General features: G+C 52.0%; 2 protein-coding genes across 2 annotated transcripts; one reads left to right on the top strand and one right to left on the bottom strand.

Moving 5' to 3' along the window:
* The first annotated feature begins 5,582 nt into the window (after positions 1-5,582).
* LOC103057864 (retinal homeobox protein Rx1-like) lies at positions 5,583-9,874 on the top strand. The gene is made up of 2 exons (XM_088149914.1): positions 5,583-5,825; positions 9,431-9,874. The coding sequence occupies exons 1-2, from the start codon at positions 5,583-5,585 to the stop codon at positions 9,872-9,874; spliced, it is 687 nt and encodes a 228-aa protein (XP_088006040.1).
* Positions 9,875-17,244: 7,370 nt separating this feature from the next.
* REEP6 (receptor accessory protein 6) lies at positions 17,245-26,282 on the bottom strand. The gene is made up of 5 exons (XM_088149293.1): positions 25,709-26,282; positions 20,097-20,190; positions 19,371-19,509; positions 18,942-19,110; positions 17,245-17,350 (listed from the first exon to the last, which is right to left on the bottom strand). The coding sequence occupies exons 1-5, from the start codon at positions 25,821-25,823 to the stop codon at positions 17,307-17,309; spliced, it is 561 nt and encodes a 186-aa protein (XP_088005419.1). The 5' UTR covers positions 25,824-26,282; the 3' UTR covers positions 17,245-17,306.
* Between the last annotated feature and the right edge of the window lie 1,297 nt (positions 26,283-27,579).

Raw genomic sequence — 27,579 nt, 5'->3', positions numbered from 1 at the left:
GTTCTCTCTCCATTCCTATCTTCCCACCACTCCTTCACACGTTCATACCTATTTTTCCCTTGTAAAGGGGCCAGGCGGGCCCCTCTTGGGAGCGACCCAGGGCCATCACTGGCAAGGCCTTGCCTTGCATCCCGCCCCACCCCACCCATTGGTGCTGATGGTGGAGCAGGGGCCTCATTGTTGTGTGCGATGCCCCGGCAGGCTGATCATGAAGAGCAGCCAGGACGGATCCCTCTCTCTTTTGCACTCTCTTCCACATCCAGTTGGGTTGGGGGAAAACTGAATTCCTGAGTCCAACCTTCTATCCAGCTGGCACCCAAATCCAGTTCAGCCAGCAGGGTGATGGAGTGGGTAGAGAGCCAGACCCTCAGGCGTTCAGCCTTCTGTTTCCTTCCTGCTCTGCGGCACCAGGTTGGAGAGGACGCTGCATCTGGACATCCTTGCAGAGGTGCAGGCCAAGTGGTCCAGGGAGAGGCCCACCACCCCCAATCTGGAGGCGGAATCAACAGACACCCCTCTCTCCCCACACGCCATCTGTCTTCCTTTTTAGAGCCATCCCCCAACATTTTGGGGGGAATATTCCCCTGCCCCGTCAACGTAGATCAACCACGCGGCTTTCAGCTCAAAACGGGCAGGATGGGGTGGCAAATCCACGTGGTGGTTGGGAGCTGCGGAGTGAGGGGGTCCTGCCAGCAGGAGGGAGGAGGTAGACTGTTTGTACCCCAAACTCCTTGGGGAAGTTTTTCTGAAATCAGTATCTTCTGAAATCAGCGTGAAATCGGCTACCTCCTGGACCACTGCTCAGTGCAGGATCCTCTAGAACAGTGTTGTCCAAACTTGGCCACTTTAAGACGAGTGGACCTCAACTCCCAGAATTCCCCAGCCAGCATGGCTGGCTGGGGAATTCTGGGAGTTGAAGTCCACTCGTCTTAAAGTGGCCAAGTTTGGACAACACTGCCTTAGGAGAACCATTGTGGGATGAGAATGCAAGAGCTGTTAGAAGAGAGAGCAGAGGAAGTAAGCAGCCACCCAGCCCTGGAAAAGAAGGGAGCGTTAGAAAGCGACTCGAGATTATCCTGTCTTGATTCTGCTTGGTATACGAGGGGCAGAGGGAAACTCCAGCAGGCTTTCGATGCTCAGCTCTTCTTTCCCCCAGCCATAAAGTAGAGCTCCAGTAGTCCTTGCATTGTCTGCTCCCTGACCTGGCCTACCTCGCAGGGCTGAGGGTCTTTTGTGTCTTGCTGTGCGCAGGGACGCCCTCAGGTGCCCCACTGCTCTGGTGGTTGGACCTTGGGGATTCCAGGCCCAGAAATGTGGGGCAGGAGGCCCAGGAGCCCCCAAGATCACCCCTCTTCTGCTTGGTGGGCCAACATTCCCCCTGGCAGAAAGCAGCTGCTTGGTTCTTGTGCTCGTGGCCCCCTTTTCATTCGGGATTTGCACTTCTCGGCCATCCAGCCTCTTCCTCCTCCTCCAGGAGCAGCGAGCTGTAGTGGCAGAAGAGGGAAGGGGGACCAGGGGCCCTGCGTTTGAATGCCATGCGCTGTACCCCGCTTTCAGAAGCAAGTTTGCCTTTTTCTTAAGAGCCGTCCCTTGTTAAGCAGAGCAGCCATTCAGTTTGCCGGCCCCGGATACGCCAGTAGATGCCTTTATAAAGTTGCCCAGGTGTCGCATTTCACAGGGTTGGGGAGGTTGTGTGCTGTCAACAAAATCCACATGACAGTTGCGACTGTGATTGAAGCCCCACTCTGGGCACAACTGGTGCCCGTGCTGGCATCATTTTGGTGCCAAGTGAAGACCTTAACCATTTCCCAGGCTTTTTAACTGGGCTTTAATTGTACTTTAATTGCATTTTAATTCATAGTGTTTTAGTTTTTGAATGACTGCCTTGGAACTGCTTAGTTTATATGGTGTTTTTATTTTGCATTTTATTATATAGGTTTTTATTCGAATTATGTTTTTAGTGTGTGTGTTTTATTGTAAACTGCCCAGAGAGCAGCTTCGACACTCAGGGGATTTAAATTTTTTAATAAATGATTAAAAAAAATATTTTTTACAAAAATAGGCAGGGCTTCAACTGCATAGTTGCAAACACCATCTTGACTTTTTTAGCCCCCCCAGATGAGCCCTGCAAAGTGGGATGGGGAAAGAAAATTCATACCCAACAGTCTTTCAAATAAATTCTAAATAAATGTTTGTTTACTTCTTCACTGTAATTTTACGCTGCCAGTCTCAGAAAAGGCGTTTTGCATCCTAAAAGCACACAATGTCATAAAAGCAAAAAAAAACCCCTAAATTTCAGATAAACCCAAGTTTGCCTCAGGGATTAAATGAGAAAGGCCTTCATCAAATGGTGCCAAGGAGAGATGTTCGTGTTTGGGTTCCTGGCCGGCCAGCCATGCCCGCAGCCGGGTGGCTCCATTTCTTCCCTCTCCCCACAACTTACCCAAATAATCAGTCGGTGCTTTGCCCCATCTTCAGAGAGGAAGGTTAAATAACTTTTCTGTTGCTTTGCTGAGAATGCCTAAAGCTGGCAAGTGAGGACGGGATTCGGAGGTCTTGGCACAAACCGCTTGCCAAGGAGGAGGAACCGTTGCTCAGAAACCAGCTGCCGCTTCTGCTGGCAGTGCCCAAAAGGGAGGCTGCCCGTCACCAGAGCTGATGAATCTCCCTCCCAGTCTTTCAGCTCTGAGATCTTTCCTCTGAGATTGTGTGCTTGATGCAAGTAACAATATATTTTTGAAAAAAACATGCCTGTAACGGCGCAGTTGGTATACGAACTGCAAAGATGAAACACGCCGAGAAAATGTACTGAGCAAAAAAAAAAAAGATTGAAAGGGCCGCGTGGGAGCAATCATCTCGGGGAGTAGATCGGATTTATTTCTAGTGGGGCAAAGTTTGGATTTTATGTCCTGATGTGGGGGGCCACGGTCAGGCCTCCCCTGAAGCACTTATGGGGAAGGTAGCTTTCTAGCTGATGCGATGGCTGCTTTGCCACAAAAGGACCAAACAAGGGTTCAAAATCCGTAAAGCTGACAGGTCTGCTTCTTCACAAATTCATGCGTGCCTCTTGTTTTTTCTCTCAACGTGGCTTCATTTTTCCCAGGCTTGTATTCTGGATCTTGAATTCGCCTTGCATCAGTCACTGCAACGGTTCTCTCCCCCCCCCCCCTTTTAATCCCATTGGCCAGACATGATCCTTGCTTGCTTTTTTTTAATGAACAGTAAATTATGGTAGTACTAGGAAGAGTGGGATCAGAGAGGAAGATGCAAACTGAATACCACGCGCTATTACTGCCTCTGAAAAGGAAAAAAATGTGGTTCATAGATGTATCCCTGCCGGAGATATATGAAATGGATGAAAAACAAGCAGAAAAATAACGAAGTACCAGGATTTGCACATTGGAGCTGAAAGACTTTGGAAGAAGTCCTAAGATGTAGGATTGCATTGTATCCCCGGAGAAGGGATTCCCTCCCACCGTATCCGGAAGATATTTACAAACACACCCAACTTGGCACTCTGCAGTGGTGTTTGGCATCCAGATACCTATCATCCCCAGCCCTGACAGTCGCTTTATCCCAGCGTTTCTCAAACTTGGCAACTTTAAGATGCGTGGATTTCAGCTCCCAGAATTCCCCTGGGGAATTCTGGGAGCTGAAATCCACGCATCTTAAAGTTGCCAAGTTTGAGAAACGCTGAGCGGCACAAGATCAGGGGTGCAACTCCTGGGGTGACCACCAGGTGGCAGCAAAAGCTATAGCAAAGTCCCTTTGCTGCCCCCCTCATGGAATTGGGGGGGTTGTACCCAGATTTGGAAGCCCCCCAGGGTTGAAAACTGGGGGGAGGGACCCCTACTTTTTCCAATGCAGGCTTGCGATCATTGCCGATCCGAGCATGTTTGCCTGGCTCCCCCCCCCCCCATTCGCCTTCTTATCTCAGCAAAGAACTGATCGCATTTCTTCTTGCACCAATTCCTAAGGGATTATGTATTTTCGGTGGCTGTTTTATTTAAAGATTTCAGCCAGATCCCTGCAGATTAAAAACAAAAAAAGAAGAAAAGGAGAAGGGGAGCGTTTGCTAATCCAGGTCAGAGGCAACTGTGGGAAGATGTTGGACTCTCTGGATAAAAAGCTTTAATAGAAATATGCCAGGCCACAAACCCCGGGTCCCCCAACACAACAGAGCAGGGCTCTGTCCTCCCTTCCCCAGCCATTGCCTTCTAGAAATGCTGGACTTCAACTCCCAGAATTCCTGGTCACCCGGGAATTCTGGGTGTTGGAGTCTTGCGCATCTTGGGGCTGTGGGGTGGGGGAGGCCGGTCAGGTTCAAAAGCATTTTCCTCCCAGAACGTGTTGTGGGTTATCAGTCAAGATGGGGGCCACACAAATGAAAAACCAGTGGAGGTTGGATCACACTGTCACGGCCACGATCTTGACTTTCGGACTCCTCCAGCGGCCAAAGGCCTTTTGGGCACCCACAAACGGCGGCGTCCTGTCCAACGGCTGATGCTCAGAGGGAGACTGCTGCTGATCATGGAGGCTCCATTCAGCTTCTCCTCCCGCGTGAGCGTAAACGCTGGATCGGAGCTAGTCCGGCACCCTCTCGCTTGCAGAGGGTTCAAAACGAGCTTTATCATCACCCGCAAGGAAATGTTTTGCAGCCCGGGGAGCCGTGCCCCGGCGCTCTACGTCAGCACCCGTCCCTGGCCCGTCCCGTCCCGGCCATCGGGCGTTCCGCCTGGGCCACCGGTCCAAACCGATTATTGATTAGGTGCCACCCAGCCGGAGGCGGCTCTTAGCGACCACGTTCGCTCGATCTTCTCCAGGACGCAACTCAAAATAGCACAGTGCCGATCCTTGAAAGTGGAATAAAAGTTTACTGGCCGCTGGTTCAACAAGTTGGGGTTACAACAAAGCGCGTCTCCGCAGAAGGGGAGTCGGTCTGCCCTGATATTCAAGCAAAACTTCCCTTCGCCGTTTCCTCGCACCGTTTACTTTCCCTGACACTGTCTTTTGAACGCGACCGACCTTCTTCTCAATGCGCAGCGCTCAGAAGAGGACAGATTTACATGGCTTGTTTTTCATAATGAAAAAGCAGGAATAATAATAAGAATAAGAATGATGATGATGATGTTGATGAGGATAATCCCAAGGACCTGGGATAGGCAGATGTTGTTTTAAGGTACTAAAGGTATCATCGCAGAATAAAACAACATCTGCCTATCCCGGGTCCTTGGGAAGGACTCGATCGGTGGATCAAAATGCCAGATCCAGCCTAAACATCTGGCTGACTGTGTGACCAACAAACAGCAACAATAATAATAATGTGACTCTGGGCAGTTCCATATTGCATAAATAAAATAAGGAGCTGATCCTGAAGGAGCTCTGACGCGTGCAGAATGAAGGAGGCCTGTTCCTTCTCCTGCCTTTGAAAGGACAGTCCAGTCTGTCACGCGGCCTCCAATGGCATTGGCCTCATTTGCTGCAGCATCACGAGGCCGTCCAGCTTTCTCACCTCTGGCCCGGTCCCAGTTGGTCTGCCTCCTCTCTGAACGTCGACCGCTGTCCTCTTTGCAGGCTCCAGGATGTTCCTCGGCAAACAGGAGGGGGAGCTGAGCGAGCTGCGGAGGAGTGTGGGCGATGCCGGCGGCATGCCAGACCACGCGGGCGAGGAGCTGTCCAAGAAGAAGCACCGGCGCAACCGGACCACCTTCACCACCTTCCAGCTGCACGAGCTGGAGAGGGCGTTCGAGAAGTCCCACTACCCCGACGTCTACAGCCGCGAGGAGCTGGCCATGAAGGTCAACCTGCCGGAGGTCAGGGTGCAGGTGAGCGGGACGGAGGAGCTCAGGGCATCGGCAAAGGGAGCCAGCTTCAGACCCAGGGTCCTCGGAGCACCACGCCTAGGCGGTGCTCCTGGGGTGGGAGGTTGTACGGGTAGGGCCTGAAAACCGAGCCGTTCCCTGCATGTAGAAATCTAGAATGTCAGGGAGGACTCACGGTAGTTCTGTGAGCCTCCAATTCTTGTCTTCCTCAGTTCGGGAGCATTCCGACATAAGAACCGACTTTGTATGTAGTTTACACCAAGGCTATGCTGGTGCCACACAGGTAACCAAGTCAGTCACCAGTTAGTGGCTAGATGTATTTATCTGTTTATTTTTACATGGCTATGCAGCTCAACAAAGGCGCTCTTGGTGGCTGATCCTAATTAAAAACAACACATCCACACAGAAACAAATACGCAACTGCCACCAAGATCAGAACAAACCACCCCGTCCAGCCACGATTCGCACCATGTCCTGTGGTTGGTGGCTGTGTTTTCCTGGAGGAGGCTGACCTTCTTGGGAGAAGCAGCCCTGTTTGGTTCCGCGTGCTGCCCGGATCCGGAAAACGAGTAAACTTAACTAGGTTAAACCAACTTGATTATCCCATAAACATAGTTTATACAAGTTGCTGGACTACAGGCTAACAAGGGGATTTCATCGAATGCAGCAAGCCACAGAAGGCGAACAAAGGCTCATCCCAGCCAAGCTTCAGGCCGTCTGGATGCATCTGACCGCTCGCCCTCTGGCCTGGATGAGGATGTTGTGGCCCCAGCACAGGGGCGCAGCAGCCTGGTTTGCAGGGCTCTTGGGGCTGACTTCTCGGACCCCGCCTGTCTTTGGCACGCTATTTCTTAGAATGCCCCCCATCCCGCGCTGTTCCCCGGGATGAGGCTCCTGGAGGGAGCTGTGGGACCAAAAAGGCTTTTCCCTTTGTTCATTGCAGACGGGACACAGAGGATGTTACTTACGCTGCTGCACCCAGTGATGGGGCACGAGCCCCCCTGGCCGCAAATGGATGTAATGTGGGTTCTAGCAGGAAGAAAGAATGCTGGTCCCGAAGACACAGTGATGTGATTTTAAATGGAACCTCCCCCTGAAGGGCAGTCTACCTTTAACGTAGATTACAGGCCCTGAGTCGTGGAAGCTGTGCATCCCATGTGGCTGAACTAAGGCTGTCAGCGGCGTCAGTCAGGGAGGCTGGGAGTTAGGGTTCAGCAGGAGGGGCAATCACGAGCGCCAGCTTGGGGTGGCGCTGAAGGTGCTGGCCTAAGAAGCAGGAGACGGTGAGTTCTAGTCCTGCCTTGGGCATGAAGGCTGGCTGGGGGACTTTGAGCCAGTCCCTCTCTCTCAGCCCAACCCACCTCGCAGGGTTGTTGTTGTGGGGAAAAGAGGAGGAGGAAGGAGTATTAGGTATGTTCACTGCCTTGAGTTGTGTGGAAAGAAGGAAGGAAGGAAGGAAGGAAGGAAGGAAGGAAGGAAGGAAGGAAGGAAGGAAGGAAGGAAAGAAGGAAGGAAGGAAGGAAGGAAGGAAGGAAAGAAAGAAAGAAAGAAAGAAAGAAAGAAAGAAAGAAAGAAAGAAAGAAAGAAAGAAAGAAAGAAAGAAAGAAAGAAAGAAAGAAAGAAAGAAAAGAAAAGAAAAGAAAGTGGTGCATTGTGGTGCATTGGAATCTCTGCAGGAAATACCACTTGCCTGCGAGCAAGAACTGGTGGGACCACAAAACAGACAAAGTAATAGAAAATGAAGAAGTGAAACGCTCTGGGACTTTAGAATTCAAACAGACAAGCACCTGCCACGCAACACCCCACACTTAACAACTGTTGATAAGAAAGACAACAAAGTCTGGGTAGTGGACATCACAATACCTGGAGACAGCCGAAGAGAAGAGGAAGAACTGGAGAAAATTACAAAATACAAAGACCTGCAAATAGAAGTAGAACGACTGTGGCGAAAGAAAGCCAAGAGAGTCCCAACAGTCACAGGCGCCTCGGGTGCCATCCCAAAACATCCGGAGCACCCTTGAAGACCCTCAGCATTGACCAAATCACCGCCAGTCCGTTGCAAAAGGCAGCTTCACTGGGAACAGCTTCCATCCTGCGACGGTACCTCTAACGCCATCAAACAACATAACATCTGCCTATCCCAGGTCCTTGGGAAGGACTCGATAGGTGGACAAAAAGGCCAAATCCAGTCTAAACATCTGGCTGACTGTGCGACCAACCATCGTCGTCATTGTCGTCATCATCGCAGCACCACAAATTCCTCTCCCCAAAGCCTCTTTTCTCTGTCTGCAGCAGAAACACAGAAATTCAGATTGGAAGCGCAATAGAGGAAGGGCCGATCCAGGCTTTGCACCACTAACTGAATGTGGAATAAGGTGGGGGGCTTACGGCACCTCCCTCCTGGCCCTCAGCCGACCCCTCAGGAAGCACCAGCTGGGCTCCCTGGAATACTTTGCCTTGACCCATCTTCCTCCTCCAGGGTGCCTGCAAAGAACTGGACTTCATCTCCCATAATTCCCTAGCCAGCAGGGTGTCTTGGGTGCGACTTTAAGCAGTGTGGACTTCAATTCCCAGAATTCTGGGCACTTCAATTCTGGGAATTCTGGGCATTAAAGTCCACCTCCTGGGAAGGCCCCAGGTGCAGAAGGCTGGCGTAGCAAAGGGTCTGCCGATTCCTCCCTGCCTAGTGGTGGCTGAATAATAATGATAACAGTATTAACAGAAGTCATTGCTTTGAGATGGGCAGCCATATAAACCGTTTAAATAAAAATTAATATTGCTGAAAAACTCAGCAGAAATAAAGGGAGATCAGTTAATTAAAAGATGCTAAATGACTGAATAGCCAGCCAAACCTAGGCAGCTTTGACTCTAAAAGGATAGTGGGATACCACCCAGGTATTTACAATAAAGAGTAGATGAACTAGACCCCGTAAAAGTTACTAACAATATTTAACTCATGAAATCCATCCAATTTAAGCCATATGCATCGCGGAACCAAAGAAGCTTATCGGCCAGGACAGTCTGGAAGCCGCTGAACCCTGAACAGATCTGGACCCTGTTCCTTGGCATCAAACGAAAGAAATTTAAGGACAGCTTTAAAAATGAGAAAGTCTTTGGAACATTAAGGGGAGGCCAGTGCCAAAGCTGGGAGACCAGATTCTGAGAGGGTCTCAGCCTTGAATTGCTGTTAGGGTAGTGCAGTGTTTCTCAACCTTGGCGACTTTAAGCAGTGTGGACTTCAATTCCCAGAATTCCCCAGCCAGCCTTGCTGGCTGGGGAATTCTGGGAGTTGAAGTCCACGCATCTTAAACACTGGAGTAATGGGACCAGACAAAAGCTGGCTGGGGAATTTTGGGAGTTGAAGTCCACACAGCTTAAAGTAATCAAGGTGGAGAAACACTGCCTTAGGAGGAAATTGAGAAAGTGAATTTGGCAGGTGGGCTAAAAGGCTACTTTCTAGGCACATTTCTCTGTTTTGGACTCGGCCTTAGGGGGCAGAGCCAGCTTTCCACAGATGGGTGCAAGTCTTCTGGTTGGTGAGGCTTACGATGGGCAGCTGGCCTGGACAAACTGCGTTCCTCTGTCATCAGGGGCTGCTCTTTTCGCAGGTTTGGTTCCAGAATCGGAGAGCCAAGTGGCGTCGGCAAGAGAAGATGGAAGCCGACTCGATGAAGCTTCATGACAGTCCCATGCTGTCCTTCAGCAGGCCCCCGATGGTGGCCAACATGGGGGCGATTGGCAGCGCTCTTCCCTTAGACCCATGGCTGACGTCCCCCATCTCCAGCGCCACCACAGTGCACAGCCTCTCAGGATTAATGGGCCCCGGCCAAGCCCTCCAGCCAGCCTACACAGGGCATTCCTTTCTCAATAACCCCCCAGCCCTGCCCCAGAGCATGCAACCGATGGCGCCCGTGGCGTACCAGTGCGCCACGACTTTTGTGGACAAGTACCCCTTGGAGGACATTGACCAGCGGAACTCCAGCATTGCTTCGCTGCGCATGAAAGCGAAGGAACATATTCAGACCATAGACAAAACATGGCAGCCAATTTGATGGCGGGTCAGGCAGCCCTGCCGTAGCAAACACCAACCAGGGTGGGGTGGGACTAGGAGGGTCTCTTACAACCATCAGTGAAAACGTCGCGTAGTTTCTTGTGCAATTGCACTGAGGAGTAACCACAGGAAGCAAGTGCTCTCGGATTCCATTTAGTAGACGTCCGCTATAAAATGGATTTATGTCAGGGAATATGCTAGGTCAGCATCTATAAGGAGGATACTGTCTCTCACCCCAGAGTGGTGGCAGAAGTGGGATTAGCAGGAAAGAATTCTGCACAGAGCATTTGTCCTTTCAGGGCTGCTTAAGTTGTTATTATAGGCCTGTGTGGAATTTGACAGGGAAGTTTGGCAGTCCTTGAAAATCTCTTCCATCCCAAGGTCAAACCTGGAGAGGACCAGGAAGCTCAGCTTTTTGCTTTTTCTACTCAAAGGCAGCCAGGGTGGGGGATCCAAACCAGATTGCCATTCAGAATGGGTGCCCAAGGCCCTCCTTAGGGAGAGACCAGCTTTCTGCTCCGTCTGCTCTTATATTTTGCCCATGTTGTTTGGCTCAGCACCCCTGGAATTTTTTGACCTTAATTCAGCATCTACAGTAGGGTGGGATTTCCACGGTGGGAGAATTAAAAACCAGCCAGCACCAAGAAGCATGGACTCTTCTCAGGGTTGTTGCGATGGCCGTGATTGTTGTTAGCAAACACCCCTAGTAAGAACAGCAACAAGGCGATGTGTGTAGTTGTTTATCCCTTTTTTAAAAAGAAAAATGCATGCATTTTAAATGGTCCACCAAGGTCAAGTGGAAGCACCCTCCGTGCTGTAGCTAAAAGATGGAGGGGGCATCTTTTCGTGCAGGATGCGATTCCCTGTTTGATCCCTGACAAAAGGGATCAGCGGGATAGGCCAGGGTGGTCCCTGATTTGAAAGATCTGTTGGAATCAGTGTGGCTGCGAGAGTCAGGAAAGAAATTAGACTGGGAGAAAGGCTTTTGCTCCATGGGAGAAGGGGACGAGGAGGTGACCTGGTGCTCCTGTGGTCTCGTGGTGGGAGGAGAGTTGGTGGCCTTGGGCGGACTTTCTTCTGAGGAAAGAGGTCAGCCGGTGGGCTTTGGATGGTACCCCGGAGTGGGGCTGTTCCCCAGGTTATCGGTTTAATACCAGCATGATATTTGGGCAGGGCTGGATCACATAAAGCAGTGTTTCTCAACCTTGGCGGCTTTAAGAGGTGTGGACTTCAACTCCCAGAATTCCCCAGCCAGCCAGGCTGGCTGGGGAACTCTGGAAGTTGAAGTCCACGCCTCTTAAAGCCGCCAAGGTTGAGAAACACTGGCATAAAGGAATCCACAGAGAATAAAGGATCCTTAGCTTCAGAACAAATGTGCTTGATTATGTTTGCCCTGGGACATTTGGAGGACGGGGTCAAAATCTGCAAGGTGGCGGCCGCGGCATGGAAGCCCCGCCCTTTTTGTACATGGGTGCATCCTCTGCGATACCCATAAAAGGCCAGGCTTTAATGGTGTGGGTTGCAGCCATCGTTTTGATTGTCTTCACCACCCCTGCAAAAGAAAAAGACCTACGGTGGGCCTGATTAGCTGTGCAGAAATGTCTGGCACAACACCAGCTCTGGGGAGTGGGGAGGGACTGCTTGCCTTGGCTCCTAGGAACCCCCAAGTCCCAGGCTGGATCCCTTCGCCTCCTGCAGGGCGAGCCAAGCAGCCTGCTCAGCCCCACAGCAGAAGGGCTGGATGAAGCCCCAGCCCTGGGACAGCCCAACACCCATCCAGTCTGGGCGAGTAGCCACTACCCCGATGCTCTCTGTGCCAATAATTGCCTGGGATGCATTTCAGGGACCTCTGCCCTCTCCCGCATTCTGGCACACGGGTAGGTTTAAGTCTGCCAGTCTCTGAAATGCTTGGGGGGGGGGATTCATTTTCCCTTGTGCCTGCGGGCAAAACGAGAACCCATGGAAGCTCTGCAGAGGGAGACCCGTCTGCAAAGGAGGAGGACTGTCTGGCCGTGAGAGGCGGGAAGCGGCGGACCAGCCTCCTGCCTGGCATCACGGGCGCTCTGTCCCTGGAGGGTGCCAAGGAAAGGCCGGACAGCCCTTTGTCCGGATGGGCTGAAGATCCCTGTGCTGGGCTGTGGGCTGGACTGGATGTCCTCCATGGTCCCTTCCCTTCCTATAAGGAAAAACTTCCTCACGGTCAAGTCTGTGCACCAGCAGCGGGTTTTCCATCTCGGAAGGGTCTTCCGAAGAGGGGGGGCAGCCACCGGGCAGGGACGGGTGGGTCGTCTTGCCCGGTGCGGAGGGCTGAAGTAGATGGTCTTTGGGGTCCCTTCCGATGCTACAGTTGGTTCTGCTTCTATCTCGCTTTCCTCCTCTTCCGGCCTTCTGGTTACTGATGCTCTTCACTTTCTCTCATGATTCTTAATGATTAATGCCTTGCTCCGACCGCAGCGTGGTTATCAACCAGCGCCGCCCCTTCCTCGGCCTGCCTGGCTCAGCCCGTCGCCCGCCCGGTCTCCTTTCCACGGGGATCGCGCGCACCGTAGTCCCTCTTCGTCCGCAAGCTGCCGGCCAGCGGGCGCCGCGACCCGGCTCCTCCCGCCCCGCGCGCCCGGCCGCCCTGCCGGACAAGGGGGCCCCTCGCCCCGGCCTCTCCCAGATACGGCCCGGCCCGGCAGGGCCCGGCCCGAGCCCCTCCTCTGCCGCGGCCAGCCCTGCGAGGTAGGCCAGCCCAGGCCCCGCAGCAGGCACGGCAGGGCTTCCAGGCAGGCAGGGAGACCCGGGGCGAGGCAGGAGGCCGGGATGGGGCGCGCAGTCCAGCGCCTTAATCCTCTCCCGGGATTCCTGCCTTCCGGGGGCGCCTTCGGGGAACGCTCTTCGGGGACGCTTCTTTGACCCAGAAACGAGCCGATCCGGCCACGGGTCACCGAAAGCGAACCCCCCCCCCGGGGTCGCCGACCCGAAGTCAGACCGCGCGGCCACGGCGGCCGCCGCGCCCCCTGACCGGGATCGGCGCGCCGTGCGAACCAGCCGAGGACCGCCCCCCCTGCCCGGCCGGCCCCGCTCCCCAGAGCGGCGCGGCGCGGCGCAGCGCAGCGCAGCGGCACTAATGAAGTTTGATCGCGGCTCCGGCCGCAGCGGCTCGCGGGAGGCGCCTGGGCAGCGGGGGCGGCGCGCCGGCGGCTCCCTGCCTCGGCCCCCCTCGCGGATGCGGCGGGGCGGCGGGGCCGGGCAGTCCGGCCGGTCGCCCGGCCAGAGCGCGCGCCAGCCGAGGCCCACTGGGGCCGGGACGCCCCCGGGGACGCCCCCGGGAACGCCCGGCGCGCCTCGCGCTCTCGCCGGGGCTTCCTTTGGCCTTCGCGCGACGCGCCATCCGCGCCCCTTCGCTTCCTTCGCGGTTCAGAGGAGCTGAGTCGGTGGCACGTTCCGTGGTCGTGTGAATGCAGCCCCCTGCAGGGGGCCCAGTTACCCAGAGGCATAAGAACCTGGGTCTGGCCCGTGGCCCTTCCAGACCAGCTGTCCATCAGCAGATGCCATCCTTAGGCAGGGCTGTCTCACCCATAATCCCCGGCAACTGGAGACTCACTAGCTGCTTCTGAATCCATAACCAGCAAGCCACCTTTGGCTGGTCTGCAGAACCTGCGAAATTAGGGGTTCACCCATCTGACTGATTCTCCAGAGATCTTCACTTTTACCCTCTCAAACCTTGAGCAACCCCCCCCCCGCCCCCATTTCAGCCCTGCCACTCCAGCATGAGAACCAGCAGGCTGACCTACGGGGGCCCTAGCAAGCAGGGCGGGAAACGTGCCCCATCTTGGCTTGGCACGGGGAGAATTGCTGCCCAGCTCTCTGCCCCAGCCTTGCCCCGTGCCTCTCCATCTCTCCTGAATGGAACCAAGTGGATGGGTTCACAGGGCTAAGCCGTGATTTGCCAACCACAATTAAATGGCGTCACGCAAGACGCACCATCCACGTTTCTGATGAGTGTGATGTCTGAAACAGGGATTCCCGGGATATTAGTGATCCTTTTGGGGTTGCACCCTGCAGTTCCTGATAAAACAGCCTCGAATTATAGCCATGTTCTCTCAACATGCTTAGCTAGGTGGGATCACGTCCCAGTATCCCCCGGAGTATGCAGGCTTAGCTGTGGTTTCCTGACTCAGGTTACCCACCTTCCCAGGATCACCTCAGTCCTCCCATCCAGCCTCTCGATGCAGAGACAAACATCCCGTCTTATTATTACAGAAAATGCCAGCGTGGCAACTTGAAGTGGAATGCTCCAGCCACACTCTAGGATTATAGTATTTTTTTCTTCCCCCACCTGGTGCAAGTGAAACCAGGACCAGAAAGGAGTGGAGGAAACCACGTTCAATAAAAAATAAAATAAAGCCATCAGCCACTTGGCTGGGATAATAGCCAATATGGTTGCCTCGGACTGAACCCGTCTGCCGCGGCACCCGTCATCCACCACAAACTGGATTGTGGGCTAAGTCGGTTATCCGGGAGCGAACCTGATTCATTTGACTGTGTTGGGCAGAGAGAGGCCCATGCCTCGGAATTTCCCAGGCCATCACTGTATTTTACTTGTACAGCAGTCTTGCAATATGCAAACATAAAATGCATTGTACTGTATTGCGAAAATGCCATGAATTAAGGCACTTGTTATACACCTTTCTGGTTTGAAGTTGGCTGGTTTGAAGAGTCCACTGGAGTTGGACAGCCAATAAATCTGAGTTCACAATAATAATGTGTATTTTTTGCAAGTCTCCTCAACCACCAGTGGTTGCTCCCGGTCTGCTGCCTTTGTCCTCTGATGGAGACCCTCTTCTTACCCCGTATCCCCCAAACTTGATTTTTCCACCGCTCCTGAGCCAGGAGCAGGAAGGGCCCTTTCCACTGACCATCCCAACTGACGTGTCTCACCTTAGTCACCATCCAAGGACATCTGGAAACATGAATTCCCCCCCCCGGCAAAAAAGTGGAGAATGAATTTACACAACAGCATCCTTGCAGCCACTACCAAGGGAGTCTACCCCCCCCCCCACCGCCCAGAATCCATCCTCAGTCAAATACAAAACGCCATCTGTATTGGATCCAATTTTTTTTCAGAGTCTTCTTAAAATGTTCGATCTCGCTCAACCCAGGCCGAATTAAATAATGAATGAGGACCATAATGAAGCAGAGCCATAATGAAGCCAACAGCAGAAGCCACAAATTGGAAGTGGCTACAAAGCCCCCCAAATCAGGAGGAGTCTAGTAGCACTTTTTCCGATGCGCACATTTCATTAAAAGGCAGCAGCTTTTTAATTAAGACTTTTAAGGAATTTTTAGAACTCCTAATTTTTTGCCACCACCGATAGACACAGCTGTCCTCCTACAATGTCTCCAAAGCCCAAAGTGATCACCTTCCTGGTACCTATAAACTCTGGGGTTGACTTTGAAAAAAAAAAACCCACTAAAACTTTGCTCAGAAGTTCAGAATGGCTCACTTGGATCAGCAGAACTATTTTGGGGTTTTTTTAAGCAGTAGCAAAGGATCACAAGAGAAGTTCAAGGTGGGGAGCAAGGCCAAGGAGAAAGTTCTGGAGTTTGGCAACATGCATTTTGCATGACCAGCATCTCCTCCAAGGCAGCCACGGCGGGTGCTCCTCCCTGCAAAGAGCCCATTAAAATCGGAGAGGGCGCATCAATATTGCAGATCAGAAACGTCTCATTATTATTTCAAGGCATTGGTGTATTACCGCTCAGGTCTTCTGCTGCTTTTTGAAAGGCAGATCTGGGCTGCCGTTCCCCCTCTCCCCCCTCCAAAAAAAAAAAGAAAAAAAAAACACAGCAGGAGAAATGAAATAAAGCTTTCAAGACCACGGGGGGGGGGGGTTCTTTTAAACTTTAATGTGGCTGTTGACCAGATGTAGCACACTGTGCAAAGATCATATGGATTCTTTACCAAAAGCGAAGCCTTGGGGCTGACCCCAAGCTTGGCTATTGTTGAAGAACTCTGCAGAAGAGGCAACAACTCCACGGATCTTCAGGATGACTCTCAAAAGCACACGGCGGGAGTTCCTCCACACCCTCCGTTAACAACGCGCTAGTATTCACACACGCTCGTTTCGAGTCTGTTAGCATCTTCTCTGTCCATCTAACAAACTAAAGAAACATCAAGGCAGGTGTCTCCCTCTTCTCCCCCCCCGCCCCATAAGGTGGAAGCCAACTAGTTTTCCTGCCACCCACAAAATCAAAGCACTCCGTAGAGCCCTAAGGTGGGAAGTGGGAATATTTGCAGCTGGGGAGATGAACATTTTGAACAACCTTGGACCGCGACTCCCATGCTTCTGAGCCAGGGCTGATGCAAGGTGGAATCCGTCCCATCTGACTGCACCAAGTCCAGGAAGGGTGGCTTTGAATCTTCTGCAGTCTCCAGAGCACCAGCACCACGAAAAGATGGCCTCAAGTGTATGAATCGGGGTAAGATTTATTTGGGGATATTGGGTTAAAAATGGCGTTCCACCCATGATAGATGCCACAACCAAGAAGGGCAAAAGTGACCTGGGAACGTGGGCCATTCCTTCACGAATCAAAGGTTTTCTGATCCATATTCCACAACCAAAATACTTGAGAATGAATACAAGGATGCTAGTTTATTCCCACCCCATGAACTTAAGCAGCGGGGCCCTGAGAGGAGAATTACGCACTGTAAAATCAAAACTGCCCCTTAGCTCATCTCTTTAATTTATTCTCTTTTTCTTTTAATGAGAAAACGCAACATCAAAGGAACTCATCAGAGGAGCCAACTACCTGCTCCTTCGACAAGTGGGGTTTGGTGGATTTCATGAAGGAGATGAACACCAAATCAAGAGCATCTGTTCTGCATCTTTCTGGGGGGGAAAAGCAGCTAATACAGATTCCTTTGTATTGAACTTTACTGTCAGAAGTTGCAGCAGGTCCGCCCGCCAGATCTGGTGGGCAAACTCCTAGCTGACCACTAGATGGCACCACAGCGATGCAGACACTTTGCTGCCACCCGATGGTCATCTGGAGATCTGGTAGCTCAATATATGATTAATCACCATTGTTAAGGAGTACAGTACTTGGCCTCTGGACATGAACTGCTGTTTTGAGGGCCAGTGATTGGGGGGTGGGATTTACTTCTGAGGCTGAAAACCATTTTTTGCATGGCAATTAACACCCCTGCAAAAATCCAGACAGCAGCCGCCTCTCCTGGCACCTGGGAATACCCCAAGCTCACCTCCTACGTCAGCAAGGGCTTGCCCGGTTTCTGCCACTTGCCTTCTCAGCGGCCAGAAAAGGAGCTCAGCTAGGGAAAGGAGTTCAAATCACCAGAAAAGGACCAGGAAAAAGGACGCCGTCTTTCCTGAGCCTCCAGCTCAAATCTGAGCATCCTTTATTTTTGATTGTTAAAACGGCGTCGCTCAGTCCTCTGCCTGCAGAGATCGTTTTAGGGCTTCTTTGGACACTGCAAAAGAAGGAAAATAAAATAAAAGAAGTTCCCCTACCCGGAAAGCAAGAAAAAAGGTCTCCCGTCACTGAGGAAGGGGGGCGTGGTTTTCCCAGCCAAAAGCCACCCAGCTCTAATTTTGTTGCTCCAGAGCAGCGTTTCTCAACCTTGGCCACTTTCAGATGGGTGGACGTCAACTCCCAGAATTCCCCAGCCAGCATGGGAAACAATGGGGAATTTTGGGCATTGAAATCCACACAACCTAAAGCATGCTGGCTGGGGAATTCTGGGAGTTGAAATCCACACATCTTAAAGCATGCTGGCTGGGGAATTCTGGGAGTTGAAGTCCACACCTCTGAAAGCTGCCAAGGTTGAGGAACAGGCTGGAGATACAGGGCACATAGTCTCTCTCAACCAATTGAAGAAAAAGCTCTTCTTTTTTTATGATCCCAACTTTTAGGCCAAGTTTGCATGCCACCCTAAGCTATTAATGTAATTCGCATGTGATGCCATTGTGGCTTCTATTTAACAACTCTCCAGCCACCGTGGTGCCTGAACCTGGCCTATCGCTGAGGGCAATGGGTCTCCCAACTTTATGACCCACTAAGCCACAACCTCAGTGATCAGGCAGTTCTAAAGGACAATTTTACAAGGAGGATCCTGCATTTTACAAGCTCTGGGCGCACTGGATGAAAACCCATGACAGTGAATTAATTGTTTCAGAGGGAAAAATACGTGGCTCACTGGCATCGTGGATAAAAAAAACCTAAACAAGACATTTCAAGCAGGGGAAGAGGTTATGGGCCACGTGTTACACTTAATCATTCTCCACCCTAAGCAAATATATATAGATATAGATATATATATACACACACATACATACACACACACACATACATACATACACACCCATGCTAAAATAATGTTTATCCCACTTCTCTTTTATTTCTGCATTTGGCTGTAAGGGACTGTGTATTTATGGGGATGTTGTACAGTTCTCAAAGTTTTTTATTGGGAATTTCGGCAGAAAAACAAGGCCCCGCGCCCCTTCCCTCCCCCTCCCACCTAAAAGGAGGTCTCCAACATGCAGCCTTCGATGCTCTACCGGCCCCCTACCCAGCCTGGCCCACAAATGGAGGCCGGGCAGACTGCAAAGCTGAGCCGAGCCCCGTCGTCCAGCAGCCCCTTTATTTCTCAGAACGACTCCGGGTGCCTTACAGGGGCCCTGAGAAAATTTCAGCGGGGGGCAGCCCCGGGCTTCGCTTCCAAGGGCGCCCACCTGCTCAGAAAGAGAAAAGTAAAGGTAATGCCAGGCTTCTCCCCGACCATAACAGGGCATGATTCAGGAACGAACGCAGATAAGCTGCTTTATGGCAGGCCCTGAATCCAGCCACCGGAGAGCGCAAAGTGCAAGGTACGCCCTTGCACACCCCCCATCCACGCGAGAAGCAAAGTTCAAATCCTGCCTTCCTTTCTCCTGCCTGAGACGACTCGCTTTGGGAAAGAATGACCCACACCGTGCCAGCCATTTTGTGAGCGTGCCTCCAAGCTCTAAACAAGCCCACCAACCCCAAGCGGCTTGGGACCCCCGCGGCACGCGGTCCCCTACCTTCCCGGGAGGCCATGGAAGCGGCGCTGACAGCCCGTCCGCCGAGGTCACTGAGGACGCTGTCCACCGTCTTGTGGTGCTTCAAGAACCAGGGCCGGATGACGTTGTGGTACAGCAGCTGGGAGCCGTTCCACGAGAAGGGCGCCATGCACCAGAGCAGGAAGACGCACTGGGAGGCAGAGGGTTGTCCACAGGGTCACGATCTGCCCGGGAATTCCCCCTGCTCCTGATCCAGCCTGCGTTGACCTGGGCTGATGCGTGGAGCCAACATCTGACCGCCACCAGCCTGCAACTGGCATCCTGAGATAGACTACTCCTGAACACGGAGGGTCCAAAGACCATCTCCACCGGTGGCTGCCCTCCGTATTTTATAGGCAGGTCCGGTAGCCCCCCAGCCCTTCCCCGGCCCCATCCTCTCTTCCCGTTTACCTTGCCGGCATAGTAAAAGGGGAACCAGTAGAGGAAGGTGTCGGAGAAGAACTCTGCCACGCTGAAAGTGCCGTACACCACCCAGTAGGTCAGCCAGATCGTGTCATCATCCTTGTCGGGGCTCTCGATTGCGCGGATACTGAAACCGAGACAGGAAGAGTCAACCGTCTGCTGCTCACGCGGGCCGGAAGGTTTGCGGCAGGAACGCGGTCTGCAGACGGGCACCTGGAGAAACGCGCCCCCCATCCCAGGCCTGCGAGAAAGGCACAATTCCCAACGCTGGCACCGTCTCCCCCACCCCTGGCTGAGGGGCCTCCCCACAGACAGGATCCCGAGAGCCTTGGGGCCCGAATCTAGATTGAAGCGTCCCCAAAGGACGGTCAGTGCGCTGACCACCCTCCTGGAAGTTAGTTCCAGTGTCCTTCCTTCTTCGCTCACCCCCAGGGACCAGGGCATTTTAAAACACACCTAGCTGACCTCAGCCGAGCCCAAAGCCGGGCAGTGGGGCTGTGCTCGGTCCCAGCTTTGATGGGGGACCCCAGGAAAGTCCCGTCGACTTGCCGTCACCAACTCCCTCGCCCTCCAGCCAGCCTTGCATTTGCCAGGCAGCTGTGTGGTGGAGAATGAAGCAGGAACGCCTGGACCCTTGCAACGAATCAAATGCCAACCCAGATGCCCGTACAAAGGGAAACAGAAACATGGCCCACTCTTCATGGGGAGACTTACGAGACGTAAGCCGGGTAGACAAAGCCGATGAGGTTGCAAAGCAGGGAGGCCCCGTATCCAAACATCAGGTAGAGTCCCACGAAGACAATGAAACCTGGACAGGGCACAACAGACATGTTTATTTCTCCCCTTGGGAGCGGAGGCCAGGGCGCATCAACCCTGACGGCAGGAAGCACAATTAGGAGTTTCCTCGCAAGCCATCGCAGTAGCGCAACGAGGCCTGGCCAGGTTTAGCCAAGTTCTTTGGGTTTAAGTTGAGATAAAGCTGTTTGGGGCAAAAGCATTCTAATTTTACTGCAGAGAAGACAAAACTGAGCAGAACTAAGAAAATATTCATTCATTCATTCATTCATTCATTCATTCATTCATTCATTCATTCATTCATTCATTCAATTTATAGAGCTGTCCATCTCACGGCAGTGACTCTGGGCAGCACACCAAAGATTAAAACCCAATAAACCCAGAAACACAATATACAAAATAAAAGACCCAAATACCGATCCAAAATAATAGCAATGAGGAGGATCCCAGGGCCTAAAAACATTCTATTTTCAATCAATAAAGACAAGAATAGTCGTCGTCTTTGCGTCTTTTTGGCTCCAGTCAAAGTCATTTTTGTTCTCCCGGGACTTCTAAGATCACCTAGGAGATGCCACTGTGATTTTTAATTGATTTGCCACTACTCTTACAGTTTTAATGTTTATTGCGCAGTTTATAAAATGCTTTTATTTATTGTTTTAACCAATTGGTTTTTTTTCTTTTTTCACCGTAAGCTGCTTTGGGATTTCTTTTAAGGAGAAGAGTTTTAAGTAAATTGAATGGTTTTAAGGAAGAGTTTTAAGTAAATGAATAAATGTCTGTTTCTCACTCCATCCCATGTATGCACAGACACCAGAGGGAGCGTGCGCATGGGCAGATGTTGAGGGGCCATGAACATGGCTGAAAAAAACAAGCCGTTTGCCTTTTTGCAGGCTAGCTGAACCAGCCTCCACGTCTGATCAGAATGTAAACCTCTTTGCAGCCTGGTGATTTAGCAATCAGGATGGATAATGAACTTAACGAACCTTGTGAAGTACGTGCAACCCTCCTGAACACAAATGTGCATGGAAAGCTAGGGTGAACTAAGGGAGCGAGTGCCAAAGAGGATCAGCGCATGACTGAGAAGCAAAACAGCCCCTTCCCCAAATTATCTTCCAAATTATCACAATATTCCATGAAGGACAGATGAAAACCAGCTGGTCAGGGCCCAACATGTTTAGGCTGCAGCATAGGAGACGAAGAGGAGCCACACAGGGGTGTGAAGCGCACAAGGGTGCATGCACAGAGCGTAAGAGCGTCTCTATGTTTCGTATTTTGTTCGCCGCTTTTGGCCTGCGCCTTCTCTTTGCAATCAAACTGCTATAAGAAAATGGATGACAACCACCTGATTACTAATTAAGACAACCTTTTTTTACATTAGTTGAGAACGCTGCATGGATCGGTGATGCGTCTCTCTGATGAGTTGGGCTGGAACTGAGAAAGGCGTCAAGGGCACAACTGTATTCAAGCCTTCATTCTATGCCATTGTTGCACGGGGTGTTGCTACCTTCCGTAGTCATGGTGTCCATGGGGGAGGAGGGGGTCTTCATGTTTCCCCCCCTCCCTAGAGATGCCTCCCATAGACCCATAGACATGGATTAATTCTGAATGGGGGGCAGGTTAATTCTGAAGGGGGACACTCAACCCCAGATCTTCTTGGGTTATCTCAACCCCCTGATGGTCTACCCCAGTGTTTCTCGACCTTGGCAGCTTGAAGATGCGTGGACTTCAAAATCATTAAACACACAGGGGCAAAGTCCAGTGCCTGGACCCTGCCAGGGCAAGGCAACCTTTATCATCCAGCAATGCGCCGTTTAAAAACTCACCAGGCAAAACTCCATTGACAAACGGTTACCTAAGCCAAGTTCCAGCAGTTTGCAAACCACTGAGCCCTGGCACTGGGCGCTCTCCAAGCATGCATTGCAGCAGGGCCAAAAGGACACACATGCGCACACACGCCCCTCCCAACTTGGGAATCCGTCCCTTCTCGTAAGGCCTGGGAACAGAGATTTCATTTTTGCCATTCACAAAACAGATATAGTGCTGTCGATTCCAACAGAACAACACTTTCCCACTTCGTTTTTCAAGCGCATGGATTTCATCAGAGGCCGTCTCCAGCAGCACAACACACCAAGTTTTACCAAAGTGTTTTTCGAATGAGACATTACCCAACTATTTCCACTGGTTAGGACAATGACCGACTTGGCTGCTAGAAGCAAATGAACAGTGAGTTTTTTGCTTGGTATCATTCAGTTCCTTCCATCAAACGCACAACACCCGTCTGATTTGGGTGAGAATTCAGTCCTTTGTTGGTTAGCGCTACCATTTCATGCCAAAAGTCTTTTCAGAACGGTGGGACTTTATTCTCTTTCCATCAAAGATGGAAGAAAAGCCCCTTTTGGATTACAATCTCTCCAGTACCTCACACAGTCATGATGCATTACAGTATATATAAAATTCTTATAGAAGTTAGCCAGCAGTTGAAGTCCACCCATCTTAAAGTTGCTGAGATAGAGAAACACTGCTCTAGATCGACGCTGCCCTTCTTGGTGCCCTCCAGACAGACTACAACTCCCATCACCCTGCATGACCCACAGCTTTGTAAACCATAGAAGTCCATCACCCCATTGCAACACCGCTTTGCTCTATGGCAAACCTGATATTCTGGTTCAGGTTTATAACCCCCCTCCCACAGCCTGCAGGCAAAGGACCAGTTGCTTTCCCAACAGCAGACTGAAAACGAGCATTTTGGAATCCAAGGACAGTTTCCAAAGTGAAGGTCTGCCAGTTTCTTAAACTTCCAGGCTCTGGGAAAAGGTCAGAGTGACCCAGCTTAATGGGAATTACTATAGGCCTGAACTCACCTAGAGGGTATTAAGTTGGGGCTGCTGGTTTATCTGGTGGCGGGAAGCGTTTGGATTCCTGCTCAACCTGCATAGCTCCTTAGTCAAGGCCAGCTGTGCATGCGGCCCTAGCCTACCTCACAGGGTTGTTGTCCCAAGTGGGAAAGGCCACTTGAAGGAGGATGGCGTGCAAGCATGCTTGAGTTACCCATCCCTGAGAAATCATACCATTTCTCTTTGAAGTGGGGAAACCGTCCAGGAAAAGAACTCCAGATCTTATTAGCGCATTGCACTGAGACCATAGAGGTCTGTTTGTGGAGTCAGTTTAGGTTCTACCTAGCCATTATGGGTTGTAAACCACGGTTTATGGGTTAGCACAATAGGGGAACCCAGCGGATATATATCTATATCTATTTACAGTGAAAAATAGCTTGATCTTCTACTAATTACAACAGGGGGAGTTTTTAGCGCCAGTTGGGCAACTAATGAGTTTACAGGCCAGTTTCTCAATGCTCCTTCTGCTTTCCTTCCCTCTGCAACCTGAGAAGACCGAGGCTGCTGAACTGCTCTGGGGATTAGCTGAAAAGCAAGGAGGGCTTTGAATATTCAACCTCATGCTGTGAACAGCAGGATTATTCTTGTGAACTGTGGATCAAGCAGATTATGGCCTCATCAAGGAGGCCCCACCTAGATTCAGATGGCAAGTTGCTTCACTGCAGGAAAAAAAAGACCGGGACAGACAAAAAAGGGTCTTTGCAAAACAGGGACTGGTGGAACTCATTGCCACAAGGTAGTTGAGAGAGAGAGGTGGGGGGGGGAGAGAGAGAGAGAGAGAGAGAGGGGCGGGGGGAGATCAGACATGCCAAGAATAGAGAACATCTGAATCTTTATTTGCAGAGGCAACTGATCTCAGGGAACAGTTTATTCTTCCTCCTCCTCCTCGTTTATGCATAAAGAAAAGAATTCAGCTCCAGTGGATATCCTCGGGAGATGGAAAAGGATTATTCTGATTCCTGCAGTGAGCTGGAGGCGCCTCGCTGAGCTCCAGGATTTTATTCTTCACTAAATAAAAGAGGCTTTTCATTTAGTGCCCCTCTGGGCAGAAAAAAAATCACAAGAGGCGCTACCAAGGGGGGATTGGGTTCACTTGGCATAGCTAGGCAACTCTCACATTAAGGAACCTCATGACGGCTTAAGGCGTTGGTGCCTGCCCCACACTGAGATGCTGGCTGTGCTCCCACTGACCCATTTAGGTGGCATCTCGTGGGCGGCGGGAACAGAACCAAGGGATGGGACGGTGTATGCAGGAGAGGAGAAAAGGATGAACAGTAGCCAGCTTGAAAAGGGGCCAAGAAGTGAGGTGCACTGGGAGACACAGAAGAAATATGGGGGTAGAAGTCATAGGAGGACCAGGAATGGATTGGGGTGTGTGTGCAAAAATGTCCTATAAACCAGGACAGGGATCCTCAGGCTTTCATATCCGAAGTCCCACCCATTGCTTCTTCAAGGTCAGGGTCCCTCCTGGACAGAGGCAAAAATACCTTTTCCCAAGATGGCCACTCACATATTCCCAGGCATCCTCCCCTGATGGTTATAATTTATATTAATAAGAGACCTGAGGTTCAATAGTGTATCAGGGCCACTCCTAGATCACGTGAGAACCACTGCTCTGGGCACCCCCCTGCCTGGCGCTGCTCCACAGCTGCTGGCCACAACCCCCCGCAGAGGCGTGACCCAGGCATCCTCACGTTACTCGCTGGAATTAGCCCCCAGCCCCAAAACACAGGCTTGGCTGAAACAAAGCAACTGAAACCCAGGAGGAGGTGCATGAAAGGGGCCCAGAGAAAGGAGACCCCTTGCTGGATGGGGGGGGGGGGGCAGGGCAGAGACTGAAACCCGGAGCTTGAATTTGTCTGAGCATCAAAAACACACAAATCCAGGGGCAAGAACCACTGGCAGTGGGGTGGGGGAGGCCCTAGCCAAACGCTTTTATGCTTTCTTTTTCATTATTATATACCAACGTTTTCCTGCATTTAACTCCCCAGAGCTGCTTTCGGAGATGGACAAACGCCTATAAATTCAGTACAATAAGTACGTTAATTAATGATACAGGAAGACCCAGCTAACAGGGAAACCGGGGGTGGGTGGGCACCCCCTGCCCCCCAGCCCCCCCAGAGAGACAGATCAGTGCCTGTGCGAAAGAAGCCCGTTGCAAGGCACAGCCCACCCCTGGGCGAAAGCTCTTCTACAACCGATGGGCTGTAACTCCTCAGCGGGGGGGGGGGAGGGAGAGAGGAGGCACTTCGGACATGCTCAGAGACCCCCCGTTTCAAGCCAACGCTACGGCAGGTGTGATGCCTGGGCGAGGCGGCCGTAACGAGCGCTCTGGAGGGCGGCGGGCGCAGGGAGCGCAGGGGGGCAAGGGGACTGCCCCAGCCGCCGCCCTTCGCCGTCCCGGAGCCGCCTTCGTCCCAGCGCGGCTCGCCCGGATCGGCGCCAGCAAATCCGTTGCTCTCGCGACAGTCGGCGGACCTCGTAGGAAACCGAAAAGGAAAGGAAAGGAAGGAAAGGAAAGGCGGGCCGACCGGATCCCGGAGCGCGAGCCCCCGGGGCTCCGCTCAGCTCCACGGGGCCGGCAGCCCCTCCCAAGGCAGCTCCCCCCAGGCAGGGGCCGGAGGGAGCGCTGCTCACCTGTCGCCAGGTAGGACCGCCTGACGCCGCTCCTGGCTTCCAGCGCCCCCAGCGCGTCGCCCAGCCACCCCGGCCGGGCCAGGAAGGACTCGAAGCGGCGCTGGGGGGTGCCCATGGCGGCCGAGGGTCCACGCGCGGCGCCCGCTCCCGCTCCCGCAGCCGCACCTCCGGCCGATCCGCCTGGGCGGTGGGCGGAGCTCTCGCCAGGTGGACTCCGCCTCCTGCCCCGGGCAGCCAATCGGGGCGGGGACGACAGGTGGCCAGCGGCGGCTCTTCGCGGGCCGGGAGGGAGGCGGCGGCAGCGGCTCTCCGGGCAGGGGCCGTGCGGGAATTTAAGCCGCCGGTGGGGAGGGGGGGTCCTGCAGGTCCGAAGCAACCATTGAGCGGGCCGGTGCAGAAGCGTCGCTTCCAGAGCAACTACAGCTGGGCGCAGCTGTGGTCGGCCGCTGTCTCAAAGCGTCGTCGTTCCGTCATTCGCCTGTGACCGATCCTGCCTTGTCGCCGGATCGGCCGTGCACCCCGGGCTGCCCGTGCGGGCTTGGCCTGGCTTGCGAGCCCATCGTGAAGCGCTCGGAGGCTGAACACTCGGGCGCCCTGCTTGAGCAGACGAAGCAAACCTCAGCTCGGGAAAACGGGACGGAAATTCAGGAGTTGCTTCCTGCGGATTCTTCTCTACCGGTGCAGAGGGTCAGTCGAAGGGGCTGCCCCAGAAGCATTTTCTCCAAAGGCCAGAAACTCCGTTCTGCTTTGGCTCAAGGCTGACGGTGGTCGATGTGCTTTACACTTATATATACATACATAGATGCAACTTTTCGGTTACTTCTAATGATGCAATTTTATATAGAGATTTTGTAAAAAGAAAAACTGCTCCCCCTTGGATCTTATCAAGAAGCAACAAATTAATGTCTAAGTAATGATTGAATAAATAGTGACGTTCTGTTGTTAAAAAGTTAACGCCTTCTTGAACTGTTACAGAATTCTCTTTTTGAGGCTTCAGGCCAAATCTTCTTGCCTGGCTGCAAGTCTCATTGAATTCTTTGGGGCCCATTTCCGAGCATCAAATCATTGAATTGGGCATCACCTGGTGCTTATTAATTTAGGAGCAACCCCCCAATGAATCTGAAACCTCCTGAACAGCTACATAAAACAGGCTGCAGCTGTCGATAAGCACAGTAGTTAGGAGTTAGGAACCCACTAAACTCAGTTGGATTTATTTTAGAATAATACACATTGATTGCATTACAGGGCTGCAGTGATTCTGTCTCCATTGTTGAACTCCCCGACATCCAGCCACATTTTCCCCATGTGTGTCGTGTGAATCCAGGCTGTAAGATTAAGTCACAATCTGATTTGAGCCCAGGCAAATAGATTCATTGAGTCAACAGTGTGGCATCTATGACAAACTGGCCATTCTTGACCCAAATCTGCTCCTTCTCCCACACTCAAAAATCTTAACTCGCTCTGTATTGATGACAAGGATAAATAACATGTAGAAAGCCCCAGAATTTTGCCTTTTTAAAACCTACAACAAAAAGGCTTCACAGAAAATATTTTAGCCAGTTGCACCTTTTCACGTAATGTTGAAATCCATTTCCCACCACCTGGTTTTGGGTTCCCCCTCTTAATAGTCTGTATGTTCAGAATTCACCTTTTAGCCAAACTTACTGAGCAAACCCACCTCTGTGGCTAAATTATGCTCAGTCAGTTTTGTGCAAAGTCAGAAACTCTCAGGTCAGGTGTATCAACTGGGTTTATCTGTGGTGGCAAAAAATTAGGAGTTTGCTGGCACCTTTTCCCACCGGCAAATTTCAAAAACAAATACAATGTAAAAGGCAGAAGCTTTCTTCCTATAATCTCTTTGCTGCAGCTCA

The sequence above is a fragment of the Python bivittatus genome, unplaced genomic scaffold (genome assembly GCF_059951505.1).
Source record: "Python bivittatus isolate LINGU-HERP-01145 unplaced genomic scaffold, Pbiv_v1 ctg000580_np1212, whole genome shotgun sequence".
In the NCBI taxonomy this organism is placed as follows: Eukaryota; Metazoa; Chordata; class Lepidosauria; order Squamata; family Pythonidae; genus Python; species Python bivittatus.
This window is presented reverse-complemented; position numbering and strand designations above follow the sequence as displayed.